Genomic DNA, 17,636 nt, shown 5'->3' with positions numbered 1-17,636 from the left:
ATAATTAGGATTTATATTATATCAATTAATATTGGGCCACATTAAAGGAATTGATTTTAGCCCATATGGTAATATTAATTACCCAGCAAAAATCTTATATTCTTCCACTTGGCATGATAATTAAGTAATATAAACTTTAATAATATAAAGATTAGGTGGGTAGGGAATAAACAAATCATTTTCATAATGTACTTCATAATTACCTTCCCATAATAAATTACTTAAGTATGGATTATCGTGGTTGTACATTATTCAATCATATGCTTCCTTCCATATACCAACAACACTAGCAATTTACCATAGTAGGTTTATAATAGATATATGTATATCACATCATGGTCCACAATAATGTGTTAAAAGACTTTTCCTATCATCATTCACTCAAAGAATTATGTGTACACAATAATAAGAAATAGGAAATACTTTAATGTATATCAGAAACACGTCAATGAGCTCAGAGTGTCAAAGCCAATACATTATATGTTAATACAACCAAGACCCATTATAAGAAAATATTCTTTAAATGTCTTAGGTTGTGAACCCTTAATTAAAGGATCTGTTATCATGAGATTAATACTATTATGCTCCATATATACTCTTTGTTTCTAAACTTCCTCCTTTAATGACAAAATACTTTAATTCCATATGTTTAGTACCTTTGGTATATTTGTCATTTATGGATAAAATATTACTGTGGAATTATCACAATGAATTCTTAGCAGCTTGTTAATAGTGTTGACTACCTCATGTTTTGAGATAAAATTCCACATCCATAATGTAGAAATTATAACTTCAAAACATGCTACAAATTCAGCTTTCATAATAGATGAAGTAATGAATGATTATTTTTGGTATTTTTCCATGATACTATTCCTTCAGCTAATAGGAATAAGTAGCCAAAATAGATTTTTATTTTCAATACATCCAGCAAAATCTAAATCTAAGTATCCAACTACTTCTAAATGATTTGATCTCCTATAAGTGAGCATGAAATCTTTAGTTCATTGCAAGTACCATAAAACTTTCTTTGTAGCTTTCTAGTGATCAATTCTAGGATAACGAATTGTGCAGGTATAAGTATATATATCAAATTGCCCACAATTGAAGCATAAGGACTTGATTTCATTTCTTTACATTCCATATCATTCTTTGGACATTTATTAAGACTACATTTGCCCCCTTTCTACATTCCATATCAATCTTTAGTTCATTGTACTAAACATTTATGCATATTAAAACTCTCTAGAATTCTATCAATATAGGCTTTCTGAAACAATCTTAACAGTTCTTGTGATATATCATGAAAAATTTCTATTTCATTAACAAAGGATGCCTTTCCTATATCCTTTATTCCAAAATTCTTTGAGAGAAAATCTTTAGTCTCATGTAGTATGCTCAAATCATTTGCAGTAAGCATGATATCATCAACATACAGAATTAAGAAAATAAACATACTCCCACTCATCTTAAGATATATGCATCAATCAATGACTTTTTCTTTAAATTAAAAGACTTTATGGTATCATTGAACTTAATATGCCACTAGTGGAAAGATTACTTAAGTCTATATATTGATTTCTTAAGTTTATACACCATTCTTCAAGGAATCTAGCATTATCAGTTTTCACAATTTTCAGACTTGGTTTGGAATATAAAACCTATACCCTTTAGATTTCTCTAGATGACCAGTAAAGTATCCATTTATCATTCGAGAATATCATATCTTTTCATGTCGATTATAAATTCTTGCTTTCACTCAACAACCTAAACATATAAGTGCCTTAAACTAGGTTTCCTTCCAGTTCCAATTCATAAGGTGTTTTGAGACTGCCTTACTAGGAACCCTATTTAAAAAGTATATAGTGGTTTTAAGTATATCCACAAGATATAGGTAAACAAGAGTTACTCATCATACTCCTAACTATATCCATTAAAGTCTGATTTCACCTTTTAGCCACCCCATGCACATATGCCATGACTTTTTAAGAACTTTACAAACGGATCAGGGCATATTGTCCTAATTCATTATGTTTCTCATAGTATTCACCACCTCTATCTAACCTTATAATTTTCACCTTTCTATCTAATTACCTTTCAACCTTAACTTCTAGTATATCTATTGATCGAGATTTTTCATTAAATATGTCTATAATGTGAAAAATCATCAATAAAGGTGATAAAGTATTTTTTTTTCCTTCACCAAAAGATGGGGCATCAAAAGGCCTACATATGTTAGTGTATTATTTCAAGAAGCTTACTACTTCCTGTGGCTTCTTTCCTATTGTGTTTGGTTTGCTTTCTCTTAATGCAATCCACACACATCAAGATCAGTAATATCTAAGCTCAGTAGAATGCCATTCTTTATTGACCTTTCTAATCTTTCTTTGGATATGTGACCTAAACGCTTATGCCACAAGAAAGCAAAATTCTCATTTATTCTAATATGCTTAATTCCAATATTGCTATAAGTGACAGGTAAGGATTCAACAAAATTATCATCAAGTTTAAGTTTATATAAACCATCAGTAAGAATTCTAAAAACTATAATTGAATTATCATTATTATTAAATAAACTAAAACATCTATGCCCGAACTTAACATTGAACCCAAATTCATCAAGTTTTAAACAACAATGACATTCCTAGAAATTGAAGGCACATACAGGGTTTGTAATAGGTCTAGTTGATAGCCATTATCTAAGACCAAACGGTAAGTCTCTATGCCTTTAATTGGAGCCTTCATATGATTCCCCATAAATAGGAAATTGTAGTTGAGTTTTCAATTTGGACCGTAAGGAATCCTTTTATCACATTGGATACATAAATAATAGATTTGAAACATACAGTAGCATAAAGATTACCTTTCTTTTCAAATCAAATTATATCTTTTAGGCAATCTTTCTGATAGTGTCCTACTACCATTTATTCCTTTTCCTCAGCTTAGGTAACATTTGAAGATCCTCTTCCTCAGCTTAGGTAACATTTGAAGATCCTTTCTTTTTCTTCTTAAACTTATAGGCTTTAACTTTAAGTCCTTCATAAGCTTTTTGACCGATAATGATGTCGGAATGAGTTCCTTGATTCTTCAGTCTTGTTTCCTTCTAAACTAGCTTACTAGCCAATTCATTACCATTCCACTTATCCTTAATAGTATTGTAATTAATTTGAAATAGCCCATATTTAGGAGATAATGAGTTAAGAATGAACTATACCAAGAAGGAATCATCAACTGTCATCCTTAAGGTTTCCAGTTTTGTCGCAATATCACTTGCTCCAATAATTTGCTCTTGCATACTCTTCGACCCATCATACTTCATAATTGTGAGTTATTCTATTAGAGTACTAGTAAGTGACTTAACTTCAGAATGGAACATATATTTCATAAATTTAAAGTTCACAAGTTTAAGGTATTCTTTTGCATTTTTAGTTTGTGAAATTGTAGTCTTAATGTTGTTGGCAATAGTCATTCGCAAAAAAATATAAGGCTTAATTTATTTAATTATTCCCATTGCTTATGGTTTAACTTCTCTTTTTCACTACTTGTATCCATAAAAGTAGCGAGTTACCTTTTCAATAATGCTAAGTCAAGGTCCAAGGCACCTAAATGGAACTTAACTTGCTCACACCCTTCAAAGAAGTTCAACCCATTAAAACAATAATAGATTAAGCTTATGAATGAAGAGAAACAGCTGCAATATTATATTTATATGCTCAAAATAAATTTAGATAACTTTAACAATTAGAGTATATTACAGTTCTACTTTGTGTATATACTATAATATACTATCTTAAATTAAATGCTTTTAAACTTGATTAGACAATAATTAACTTATATCAAATATAAATGTTGTCTTTGAACATCCAATATATACTTGATAAAATATTATTGTCCTCATAATTCTCACTATTCATAGAATAATTGATTTACTTTTGAGTAAAATCCTTAAGTTTAGATAATTAGTGAGTATCAATTAATCCATTTTTCATCATACGCATCTATAAATAATTGATAATTTTTATATGCATGTAAACATCATTCATAGTTCGGCCACTTTGGTAACTAACAAACTATTAATTTTATTTTATTTTAGTTTGGCTACTTTGGTGACTAACAAACTAAAACAAATATCATAAGACACATATATAAATTATGCATGTTAATAAATCTAATATTTGTTCATTCATTAGCTTTAATTACAAATCTTAATTAGATTTAGTAGAAAACATAATTTTTTTTTTGTTTCTTTTAATTTTTTTCTTTTGAGAGAACTTGATCTCAAATTTAAATCTCTTTGTAACATGATTTTTTATCGCGTTAATAATCCTCATGCCCAAAACTTAATTAGGTCAAATTATATTATTATTATTATTATTATTATTATTATTATTATTATTATTATTATAAACATTAACTTTAATCATAAAACTTTCACGATCTACACTTTAATTCTACCCATATTTTACAACGAATAAGAACATTAACATCATGTTCATCATCATAAATTTGATGAAGAAATTTAATTGTTCAAAACCTAGGGCTCTGATATCACATGTAAAAAATAATTTTTAATATACCATAACCATAATAAATATAATATGAATTATAAACATAAGATTCAACTATCACCCTAATAATGGATCTTGAACAAATAAATTCTCACAAATCTAGAAAGCATACTTGATGTGGAGTTTAATTGAGCCATCATAATAATTGAGAGAGACCCTTTAATTTAATAAATTAATTTCTCCCTCTTGACCCTTCTTGATTCACACACAAAACTTTAGTAATAGAAGACTTTTTGGGATGACCCTAATATCTTTGACTTTAGGAAAGAGAATGTGTGTGTCCTTATGGGTAGAGAGAGGACCAGCTTATATATGTATACATGTATGTATACATATATAAGCTGGTCCTCTCTCTACCCAAAAGAACACACACATACATACATACATACATACATATATATGTGTGTGTGTGTGTGTGTGTGTGTGTGTCATATATATATATGTACATGATCTACACTTTAATTCTACCCATATTTTACAACAAATAAGAACATTAACATCATGTTCATCATCATAAATTTGATGAAGAAATTTAATTGTTCAAAACCTAGGGCTCTGATGCCACATGTAAAAAATAATTCTTAATATACCATAACCATAATAAATATAATATGAATTATAAACATAAGATTCAACTATCACCCTAATAATGGATCTTGAACAAATAAATTCTCACAAATCTAGAAAGCATACTTGATGTGGAGTTTAATTGAGCCATCGTAATAATTGAGAGAGATCCTTTAATTCAATAAATTAATTTCTCCCTCTTGACCCTTTTTGATTCACACACAAAACTTTAGTAATGGAAGACTTTCTGGGATGACCCTAATATCTCTAACTTTAGGAAAGAGAATGTGTGTGTGTGTGTGTGTGTGTGTATGTGTGTGTCCTTATGGATAGAGAGAGGACCAGCTTATATATATATATGTATATGTATATATATATGCATATGTATTAACATATATACATACATACATACGTACACATATAAGAGCCTTTTTATGCTTCATGAGCCTTCTTATGCTCCATATGCCTATTATTCTTGGGTCACTTCTAGTTTCTCTGCTTTACTGTATAGTAGAAAGTCAAGGGGTTTCCTACCTCTCATTCGCCATCCTTCCTCTATACTCTATAGGCTATTAGTACCAAGCACAAGTGCCTGACTTGGAAGCTTACTTTGTAATTTCATAAAGAAATAAAAGTGTGTGAACCTTAGCGAGTTCGGGTTTCAAACTAGCCTTTTAGACTGAACTAACCTCTAACATATTAATAGATTATAACTACCAAGAAAGTAGGAATGGCATATAAAGAGATGCACTTTTTAGACACAGGACCCAGAGTTTTTTCGAGAATAAAAAATCTTTGAGCAGAAGTTTTGGGAGTGACCCAAGCAACCACATACAAAACAAAAAGTAGATAAGTGTTCATACTTGAACTGGACAACTACAGATTCAGTACCATGTGTTTTAATGCGTTTCCATATTTTAAGTGGTGAGCGAATATCCAGGAAGACCTTAACACGCATAAAACCCTGCCCTTTTTTGATCGGTCGAAAGCACAAAAGAGCGCACTCCAGGCTAGGGTGCTAATTGCTATTCAAGCATCTCAAACTTTATCTATAATGATAGCTTTTTCCTCTCCATGAATAGGAGCTTCTACTAAAAGAACTAGTGATCCCTAATGGTAGTGGAGCTGTTCCTATGGGAGAGGAGCAGGCTGGCAATAAGAAAAGAGGGAGAGTAAAGTCTCGTGAGCCTAGCCATGCTAGAGAGGAGCTGGGGGGCTTTGATGACATTCTCCTTTTTCTTATGTATGTTTAAGATATTCTACTCAATAGGAGCAATGCCTCTACTCTTCATGCTTTTATTGCCACCATTTCCCAGACTTTTGATATTAAATTGGAGATATTCAATACTTCTTAGGTGTTGAAGCTCATTGGTCTTCCTTGATCTTCTCTTAACTTAAACTAGGTACACTAATGATCTTCGTTTGAGGTAAAAAATGAAAAAAAAGAAAAAGTTTATTTAATTCAGTAGAAGTCTAAAGTTGTATTGGAATTGAAAGTGGTTTTATGGAGTCCAAATTAGACTATTGTCAAGTAGCTATAAAATGATAACGTGGCTTTACTTGTGTTGTGAGTGAAGTGGCACAACAAAGTTGAGAAGTTTTAGTTGTATTAAAGGCCACTGAAATTAATTGAATTCTTGAGTGTTTGCTGTAACACACAGATGAGTGCAGAGTAGCTGTGTTATAAGCTATGAGGAAATTGAGCTGCTGTATTTATGAGTGTTTTTAGGGTGAGAAAAATTATTATTGTGCATAATTAATTTTCCTTGATAGTGGATTTGTTGGTGGAGTATGCTTACACCAAATAACATTAAATTTTTTATTTTTTAATTTATGTGGGTGTGATTTTCATAACAAGTGGTATCAAATTTGTGGTTCAAGATTGTAAAGATGGTCAGTATAAAATTTGAGATGGATCCATTTGATGGAAAAAATAATTTTAGTTTTTGGTAACGCATTGTGAAGGATGTCCTTGTTCAAAAAGGATTAATCAAATCATTGAACGAGAAGCAACCAGTGACTGCGAAAATAATGATTGGAAGGAACTTCAACAAAGGGTAGTGAGTACAATTGGATTGAAGTTAGCCCTCTGATGTGAAGTATAATGTTTTGGAAAAAACTTCACTAGTTGTTTCATAGAAGAAATTAGAGAGCTTATACATGCCAAAGTTACTCATAAATCATTTTTGCTTGAAGAAGTTGTACCAACTTAGAATGGAAGAAGGTAGTGATGTGAGAGATCACCTCAATAAATTCAATAAATTAATTATCCAATTGGCCAGTGTTAGTGTGAAGGTAGATGATGAAGATAAAGCCCTCTTGCTCCTAACCTCTCTCTCACATTCTTATAAAAGCTTGGTAATAGCCTTAACAGTTAGGAAGGAGACTTTGAAGGCGGAGGAAGTTGTTGTAGTTATTTTAAATAATGAGAAGTTCAAGAAGACAAGTGGTAAAAATGATGGTGGACCTTTTATTACTAGTTCTAGTCGTGATAAAAGCAATCTAGGTGGAAACCATTTGAGAAGAAATAGTAAATTGAGCTCGAGACTATGAATAGACCTTAAAGATAGAGAATGCTACTATTGTCATTAGAAGGGCCACATTCAATACACTTGTAAGAAGATGAAAGAATTCAGGAAGAGTCACAAAAAAGAAAAAAAAAAGGAACTGCTACAATTGATTGATGATGGTGTTAACAATGATATTTTGAATGTGAATGATGATGAGGAAAAGACAAAGGATCCATTACAAGATGAGTGGTTAATGGATTTTGCTTGCCCATTCCATATTTGCTTAAGAAAGGTGGTTCGATACAATTGAAGAGAAGAAAGGATAATAAGTGAAGCTAGCCAATGAAAAAAAGATGGAAGTAGAAGTTGTTGGTAGAGTAAAGATCAAGCTACATGGTAATCGTGTGAAATTGTTTAATGAAGTGAGGTATGTACCTAAATTCAAAAGGAACTTAATTTCTTTGGATAAACTAGATTCTTTGGGTTATGGGTGCTCTATTCATGATGGAGTCATGAGAGTTAACTGAGTTACTCTTGTAATCATGAAGGGCGAGAAACTTAGAGTAAAAAATCTCTACAAATTAGAAGGAAGCACATTGATTGGAAGAATGCAAGTAAAGGCAATGGGCAATGTTAATAATCAAGAGCTTAAGAAAGTACCCAAGAGAAAATTAACATTAGCAGAAGTTATGAAAACTAATTCCATTTGACTTAGAGGTGGAGATTGTTAAAATCCAAGTTGAATTGGAATTAGGATTTATAGTTAAATTGGAAGAGTAGTAATAGAATTAATTTAGGAAGATTAGTAAAAAAAAAAGTTTACTTAATTTGGTAGAAATCCAAAATCACATTGGAATAGGAATTAGTTTTGTGAAGTCCAAATTGGACTCTTGTCTAGTAGCTTTAAAAGGAGAACGTGGCCTTATTTGTGTAGTGAGTGGAGTGGTACAACAAAGTTAAGAAGTTGTAGTTTTAATTGAAGGCCATTGAAATTAATTGAATTATTGAGTGTATACAGTAACACATAGGTGAGTGTAGAGTGGTCATGTTGTGAGCTATGAGGAAATTGAGTTGCTGTATTTATGAGTGTTTTGAGGGTGCAAAAAATAATTAGTATGCATAATTATTTTTTCTTGATAGTGAATTTATTGGTAGAGTAGGTTTATGCTGAGTCGCGTTAAATTTTGTGTTCTTTAATTTACTTAGGCATTACAATAATATATATATATATATATATATATATATATATATATATATATATATATATATATGACCTTAAGAAAAATACCCTAAATTTTGTTAAGAAAAGGAACTAATAATTTTATTTTTCAACCTTTAGGTGGCACCTCGACTCAGAAAAGCTTTGATGATAAATAATTATAGTAATATTATTGATGAAGAATTGAAAGGCTATAATGAGGATGAAATGATTAGAATGATTTATTGTGCCGCATCATGCGTGTACAAACTCGCAAATTATCGTCCACGAATGAGCCAGGTATGTAAATTCAAAAGGATTACATATTTGCTTTACTAGTTTTATTTAGATTTCATGAACCAATCTTTCAAGCATTTTTGTTTTTCATTTATTACTAAATAGCTAGTTAGACTATTTTAATGGGACAAAGAATAATTTATAGGTTAAACCATTAGTTCCACCATTATCATAACTATTTGATGCAGATTGTTGAAGTCCTACGAGGGAATTTGGAAGTGGAAAACATATGGTTAAGCATTGATAGCACTTACCTTTGTGATGGAGCACCGTATACACGGCCATACACACGTAATTAATATTATTCTTCAGATTTGAATAAAAATTATAACTCTAATAATGGTAGCTATGATTTTCATCATGATTGTCTATTAAGAAAACAAGTTAGCTTTCTTATTTAGGTATTAGCTTTCTTTTTTAAGTACTAACTCTTGATTTATAGAATATTTTTTCTTATTTAATTCAGGAGGTATGGGACTTTGTAGTTTCATTTTTTTTTCACTGGTTTTAATTATTATATTTTGTTTTTAGATAATTTTTGTCTCATTATTATTGGGTTTTTCTTCTTCCAAATGAATGAATTTCTATTGTTTGATTAGCATATTTGCCACTCATTTAATGCTCAAATATAGAATTTTCAATAGATGGAGGTTAAGAGTATTTAAACCATGATTTAATTGATATTTTATTATTATTATTATTATTTTAATAAAGCAATATTGCATAAAAGAGCTATGGTAGTGATTGTAAACCATTACCATAGATGTCAAAATCATTGTCATAGCTCCAAGGCGATAGTTTCAAAACTGCTACCTCTAGCCCATTGTCATAGATTATTGCAACAGTGTAATTTGTACTTCGTAATAGTTTAAAAACTGTTGTAATAGGGTATACAATGGCAACAATTTTATTCATATTTTAGGCAACCATTTAGTTTATGTATGCCAACTATTTTTTTTTTAAGAAAAGGCAACTGTTTTTAAAAGAAAATGTGAAGTTTTTATTTATTTATTTTTAATTTTTTATTGCAATGGATTTGCTTACTTTGGCAGCAATTATAAATAATATATTGCATCCATATTTCCTACTCAAGTGAACCTACTCTAATATGCAAGACAAAATAAACTAATTTCACTTCATCTTTGGGGCCTTAAACTAATAGAAGATGGATGGTAGTTATATTGGCTTGCTTGAATACGGTAGCCAATATACAGGTCATAGTAGGCACAATATTCTTTGTAGCAGAAGTAAATGTGGGTGAGGTATTATCCAAACCTAATAGGAAGATTCCTTTATTTGATGTTATTCTACAACCAACAGGACACTCTTTTAAGAAAAAGGAAATTAAAAAGCCCCATTGAATAGAAAAGCTAAACCTTTATGTTAATTAACAATTATATTCAAATGTTTTAATTTTGGATCACATAATCCAACCTTTAAGTGAGGAGCAATTACAGTCGAACCACAAAATAAATTTGGGGAAATTTCAATTTTGTTAACAAAAAGAACTCGAAAAAATAATTTATAGCCAATGCATTTTATTGTCGATAACAAAATGAACCCAAATAATATTTCAACACTAAAAAATATGTATTTTGCTACTACAAATTTTGGGGTTTGGCTATAAGTGCTCTTAATCTTAAGGGTTGGGTTAAGTGGTTCAAAATTAAAATATTTGGATATAATTGCCACTTAATGAAAATGTTAGACAATTTTGTTCCATTGGCTTATTAAAAAATATTAAATGTTTTCTATCTTAATCATATTTCATGTAGCCAATAAATGCTTGGCTAAATATATATGCTTACACCTTGTACTATTTGGGATTAGTATATTGTATGCCTATACTATTTTCGTAACCTATTAAACACTTAAACTCATTAAAATCATAACAATTAAATATAAATTTATCATATTAGCAATGACTGGTGAAAATCAATAAGAAACAGCTTTACTTATTACTGAGTGTACACTAAACTCTCAAAATGACTAAACCAACCCTTTTAATCCTCTCTCTCTCTCTCTCTCTCGCTCTCTCCCTCTCCATTCTCACTCCTCTCCCATTTGAATACAGCCCCAAACAATTCAGGTTCATTTTTTGATACCAAGTTGGAACTTGTTTATATAACTCTTGCTTCTATTAAATCGCAATGAATGCTAAATAGTAACCCTTTTTTCGGCCAAAAAATATATATTTGTAACTTGACATATTTGTAGAGTTTCAAACAAAATTAATATCAGATTCAATAGTTGAAGAATATGGTTGTAGTGGTGGTGCAATGGACAGGAGCTCTTTGGGACCATTTGGTATTCAGGTTAGGCCTATTGGATAAAAAAAAAAAAAATTCAAAATTTTTAAACTTTTCATTATTGTAGCCAAAACTTTTTTCTTGTGTCTTATAGCCGAAACTTAATTAGTTGCATAGTTGTAGCCAAAAGGATTAAATTGAATTTGAGAAAGTAGCGGTAAATGAAAATATAATCCTTGATGTTTTATTTGATAAACAAAATAGTCCATTAATTTAAACTTTATATTTAATTTTTATTTATTATATAAAATATATTTATAATATAAACATATTTATATTTATTTTTAGGCCAAATTATACAAAAAAGTCAAACCTTTGTGTGCGTTTGTGTTTTAATCCTATCGTTTCAATTTTCATTAAAAAAGTCAAAATTGTAAGGTTCGTAGAAATTTTATCCAAATTTGAAATCCAATTTAAGGGGAGTGTGGCTCTGATGATGTGGCATCTCATCTGACATTTGACACATCATTTTAGCAAATCATACAAAAAAGCCAAACCTTCGCGCCCTTTGGCATTTTAATCCTATAGTTTCAATTTTGGTAAAAAAAACTAACTCCTCTCTCTCTCTCTCTCTCTCTCTCTCTCTCTCTCTCTCATTATGGAAGAAATGGCTGACAATGGTTTACTATCCCTATATGTAACTGCCATTTTAGGATCATTTATCGCATCTTCCTAAACTATATATGCAACCACCATGCTATTGAACCAAATCTTGCAATTTCTTGACTTGTCATATTTGACAGTCGGGATTGGATCCATTATCATTTTCACTCCATGTTCTAACCATCCCAACTTCATCCCCAGCTTAGCTAACTTATTGAAACAAAACATAAGATAATTGGACTCACAACACAATTTATAAGTCTTGTCATGTCAAAGTATGAATAGAACAACAAAAAACAAACCTTTCTTCGGCCACCTTCTTGTCTTTGGTAAAAAACATTGGCTTCCATCCGTGACCAATTAGGGATAAAGGATCATCATTTTCACTCCATACTTGAGTATAAATCAAACCATGCTCCTCTAGTTATTCAATGAAATCTATGTACTTCTCTTTCATTCTCTCATAAATGATAGCTAAGAACTATAGGAGTTTCTCCCTAACTCTCTAGTTCTTCATCATAAAAGAAGAACAATTTCGATAGGAACTCTAAAACTTGAAAATTAATGATAAAAAGAACAAATTTTTATACTATTAATTATAAAATAAACTCAAAATCAACTAACTACTTATTGCCCAAAAGCTTTGATCAATAAATAGAACCACACCTATGCCATCTCAAGGTGGAAGGGGATCTTCTGGTCAGGTGGGGACTCATTGGCTATGAAGACTCGTCCAAGAATGTTGCTTCGAGGGGCAGCCCACTAATGTAAGGTAACTCCTCGAATTTGAATGCATCAATAATGTCATTGGAGTCCGAAGTAGTGGTTATGGGAAACCCGCTAAGGAAAATCACACTAGTTTTGTGCAGTAAAAAGTCAAGGTATGGTTTCTTGGTTTTTATGTTATCAGTAAGAGTAGAAAATAGATGAAAGAGAACAGTTTGGAGAAAGAATAGAAGGGAAAGGAAAGGAATTAAATTATGCAAAAAGAGAGAGAGAGAGAGAGAGAGAGGGAGAGGGATGGACTAGGTTTTTTTTTTTTTTAATCAAAATTGAAACAATAGGATTAAAATGTCAAAGCGCGTAAAGGTTTAGCTTTTTATATAATTTGCCAAAATGTCGTGTTAAGTGGGTCTCATGATTTTAGAATAAAAAAAAATACCAAATAGGATGCCACATCATCATAGCCACTCTCCCCCCAAATTGGGTTTCAAATTTGGATAAAATTTCTGCAAATATTTTAATTTTGGCTTTTTACCAAGATTGAAATGATAGGATTAAAATGTAAAAACGAGTAAATTTTTGCCTTTTTTTGCATGATTTGGCCTTATTTTTAATTGAAATTTTATACTAAGAAATTAATTTTATTGATTAAAATATATTTTAATGTAATAAACAATTTGAAAATTATATAATAATAAAGTAATCACAAAATAATTACATTGTAAAATTTTTTTCCTATTGTCAATTACACAAAGTAATCACATTATAATAAAACAATCATTAAAATTACAGACTAAGCATAGGCCATACAGTCAATCATCAAAAGCATTTATAATTTTATAAATAAAAATAATAGTTAATTATTCTAAAATTATATTAATTATTCATCAGTTTAAAAATATTAATATACCTAACAATAAATTGATGTCTAGAAAAAAATTTGCACAATTGAGAACCACAAAAAAATTTTAAATCAATGAACTTTATTATTATGCAAAAAATTATTGTTTTATTACAATATGATTACTTTGCATAATTGACTCAACTCAACTCAACTCAACCCAACTAAGCCTTTTTTTCAAAAATTTAGGGTCGGCTATATGGATCCTCTTTCTCCACTCTAAATGATTTTGAGTTAAATCCTCGGAAATATGCAATGCTTCTAGGTCATGTTGTACTACTCTCTTCCAAGTCAGTTTAGGTCTACCCCTTCTTTTCTATCTATCCTTTAACCTAATGTGCTCTACTTGTTTAATTGGAGCCTCTGTATGTTTACATTTCACATGACCAAACCACCTCAACTTATCCTCAATTGGCACTACTCCTACCTTTTTTCTAATACTCTCATTACAGACTTTATTTAGTCTAGTATGGCCACTCATCCAACTTGACAACTTTGCATAATTGACAACTGGAAAAAAAATTAGTGTGATTATTTTGTAATTATAAAATTTTTAAATTGTTTATTATATTAAAATATATTTAAATTAATAAAAATAAATTTTTAGTATAAAATTTCAATTAATAATGAATGTAAAATATATTTTATATGATAAACATATTTTAAATTATAAATTTAAAAAATTAAATATAAAGTTTAAGTCAATGGACTATTTTGACCATACTGTAATTTATCATTGCTTTCTCAAATTCAATTTAGTCTTTTTGCCTACAATTGAGATAACTAATTAAGTTTCAGCTATAAGAAACACAAAGAACAGGTTTGGTTACAATAATGAAAATCCTAAAAGTTTTGGATTTCTTTTGTCCAATAAGCCTTTTGACCAAACACTTTCTGAACTTCCTGTGTTTTTTTGTCTTATTAATTCTACTGATGGCACTATTAAAACTTATTTTTGTGTTGATGAAACATGGTTTATGTCTTCCATTATGGAAGAAAGTTCAATTTTACCCTTAAACTTTTAACCCATGTCCAAATAAGCCATTTTATTTTGTTTTTGCTTTAATTAATCTTGGCCTTTTAATTTAAGTCTAAATCAACCCAATTTTTAGCAAAAAATTAAAGTAATAATTTTTAAATTTTTAATAATAAATTTTAATTTTTAAATTTTAAATATTAAAATTATTTATTATTTTTAATAAAAAAAAATCAAGAACAAAAACCCAAAAATTGCAAGCCAAGAAGAAAAGCCTAGAGATTATAAGAACCCCAAGAACAAAACTCAGAAGTTACAAGAACACCAAGTACAAAAACCGTTAACCTTTTCTTTCCCCTTTTTCTTCTTCTTCTTCTTCTTTTATACAACACCTGTTAAAAAATCAACACATCAAGAATACAAACACCAAACCCAAAATTTCAAAATCTATAAACCCAGTATTTCAAGATCTATAAACACCCATCATCCATTGCAGCCACTAATTGAGTGGAATGAATACACCCAAACCTAGAATTTCATAATCTACAAACATCGAAACCCAGAATTACAAAATCTATAAACACCCATCAACCCCATCATAGTAAGAAGACCACCGGTAAAACCCAATTGTTGCAAATATAAACCCATGGACTTGTATGAGTGGAATGCAAACCAAGGAAGAAGCCATTGTAGCCACCATTGCAAACCAGAGAAAGAGCCACTGCAACACCAATTGAGTGGAATGCAAACTCTTAGTTAGGGTTGTGTAAGGAAGAAAAAGAAGAAGAAAAAGAAGAGGGAAGGGATTTTGTAGGGAATATCTCTCCAATAATTTCACCTTTGAGTATTGGTCCCATTCTTAGAAAACTTTATGTTGATGTAACCTCTATCAACGATTTGGAAAAAGAATTGGGCATAGGGAAGAGATTTCAGAGGAAGAGCAAGGTTAAGGCTCGTGTATTGGGTTTTGTTATTTACTTTTTTTCTTTTGATTTTTATAAAAATACTAAATAATTTTTAATATTTCAAAATATAGACATTAATATTTTATTATTAAAATTTTAAAATTATTATTTCAAATTTTTTTATGCTAAAAATTGGGTTGATTTAGACTTAATCTAAAGGTAACGAGTAAAAACTTAAACATGAGCTTTTTTGTAGATGGTCTAAAATTTAGGGGCAAAATTGAGCTTTCTTCCCTTCCATTACTAACAAGTTAATTCTTTTTTATCCTAGAGATCTTGTGAATCCAATTACTAAACATAAAACATTTGTATGTTTCTTAATTTAGATCTTCAAAGGCTCCTAATATCTTTAAGCAAGTGTATGGAAGCACTATCATTATGCTTAGCAATGAAAAACTAGGCATGAGGGTGCTAGTAAGTGATAAATTTTGTACAACCTCTTAAAGAATAGAACAAAGAAAAGAGATGAGTATAACCTTTTGCTTTGCATTTTTTGTTTTCTTAATTTGGAAAATTTTTTCCTAGGTTGATCACTCAATTGGAGAAAGTTTTGCACAAGGAGGAAGAGCAATTATCACATTGCGAATTTATACAACATAAGCATTCTACAAAGCTATTAGGCTCTTCTCGTTCAACAACGCAACTAAAGTGAATGTTAAGGCTGCAATTAAGCTTATATTCAAGGGAAAACTTGCTGAGATTCGATAATGAATGTTAAGGAAAACTTGCTAAGTTTCAATAGTGTAGAGGAAAGAAGAAGAGGAGAGACAAGAAAAGAAGAGGGATGGTTTGGTCATTTTTTGGAGATTTAAAGTACAATCAGCAATAAATTTGACTATTTCTAGTTAATTTTGAATGGTCAATTCTAGTATGGAAAATTTGCATTTAATTTTTAAGATTTTAATGAGTTTAGGTGTTCAATTGTTTACAAAAGGCAAACTATCAAAAAAAGCCAAACCTTTATGTCATTTGTCAATTTTAGCCTTTTTTTTTTGTCAATTTTGGCCTACTTTTAAAGTTTAGTGGTTATTTTGGCTAGGGTTTAAAATTAGGGAATTGTACTACTAATGTGGTAGCCCAATCAACAAACTTTATTATCATTTATTTATGGGACCCACCTAACTAATCATGGATAAACCAATGGTTAGTGCATTGAATGCACCGTTTTGGGAGGAAAGGAAAAGACTACGTTTTTTCACTTCTTCTTCTTCAACAATTTAAATTGATTACTGAAGGTAGAGCATTTGGGCGACCATATTTTTTCCTTCATTTTAGGGTATCTTTCTTGATTATCACGATTGTAATCCTAGATGGCCTTGTTTTTTTCTTAACTCTTGCATAGATTAAACCAAACTTGGAAACATCTACAGGCTTTGAACATAAATTTGAAGACTTGCCAACCACCAAAATCCCACTTTTGGGAGTTGGTTAATCCTTGAACTTGACTCCATAAATGGTCTCATTTGTGCAAATATACAAATATTCATCATTTGGGCGCTGCTCTAAACCATCAAAAGATGGAAGTCTTGTATACTTTTTAGATTTCCTAGATCATATCACCTTAAGGATGTTGGTAGGTAAGATGGCAGGACTGGTGGTGAAATTAAAGACATGGTCTTCAGGATCTTGGTGTTAGTACTATGCGCTAGAGCATAACTTATAATTTGTATCTTGTAAATAGTAATTCCCTATTAATGGCAAATATTTTTCTTTTAATTTAAATGGTTTAAATTTAATTGAAAAGTATCCTTTATTATTAGATGTTCCATTCTTAAGATGTTAAGAATATGAGTGATGGAATAATCTAGTACAAGTACTATAAATTACGGTTTATAGTCAAAGATACCTCATTGAGCATGATGTATCCATATAGACTGTCACTTCTATTTGTTTTCATGGATTAGTATGAGATACTAATAAGATGGAATGGTGAGTCTCATGCCATAAAACAAACATAGTGGATGCTTATAAGATAAGTAGGTTGAACCAATGACACAAAGATGACATGTATATGGAGTTTAC

General features: G+C 30.2%; 1 protein-coding gene across 4 annotated transcripts in view; it reads left to right on the top strand.

The window, feature by feature from the left end:
• LOC110641022 (proline-rich receptor-like protein kinase PERK15) overlaps positions 1–16,404 on the top strand; it is a 41,754-nt gene extending 25,350 nt beyond the window's left edge. For 3 of the 4 annotated variants that reach the window (XM_058150052.1, XM_058150054.1, XM_058150051.1), the window contains 2 exons: positions 8,982–9,140; positions 9,326–9,627. In XM_058150052.1, coding sequence (XP_058006035.1) covers positions 8,982–9,140; positions 9,326–9,436 — 270 coding nt within the window. In that variant the 3' untranslated portion in view covers positions 9,437–9,627. Of the gene's footprint in view, positions 1–8,981; positions 9,141–9,325; positions 9,628–16,139 lie in introns of those variants that run through there. The other variant, XM_058150053.1, reaches the window with a different exon arrangement.
• The last annotated feature ends 1,232 nt before the right edge of the window (positions 16,405–17,636 follow it).

Source organism: Hevea brasiliensis, chromosome 7 (genome assembly GCF_030052815.1).
Source record: "Hevea brasiliensis isolate MT/VB/25A 57/8 chromosome 7, ASM3005281v1, whole genome shotgun sequence".
Lineage (NCBI taxonomy): Eukaryota > Viridiplantae > Streptophyta > Magnoliopsida > Malpighiales > Euphorbiaceae > Hevea > Hevea brasiliensis.
The sequence above is the reverse complement of the archived record's forward strand: the minus strand, read 5'-3'. Positions and strand labels throughout refer to the sequence as shown.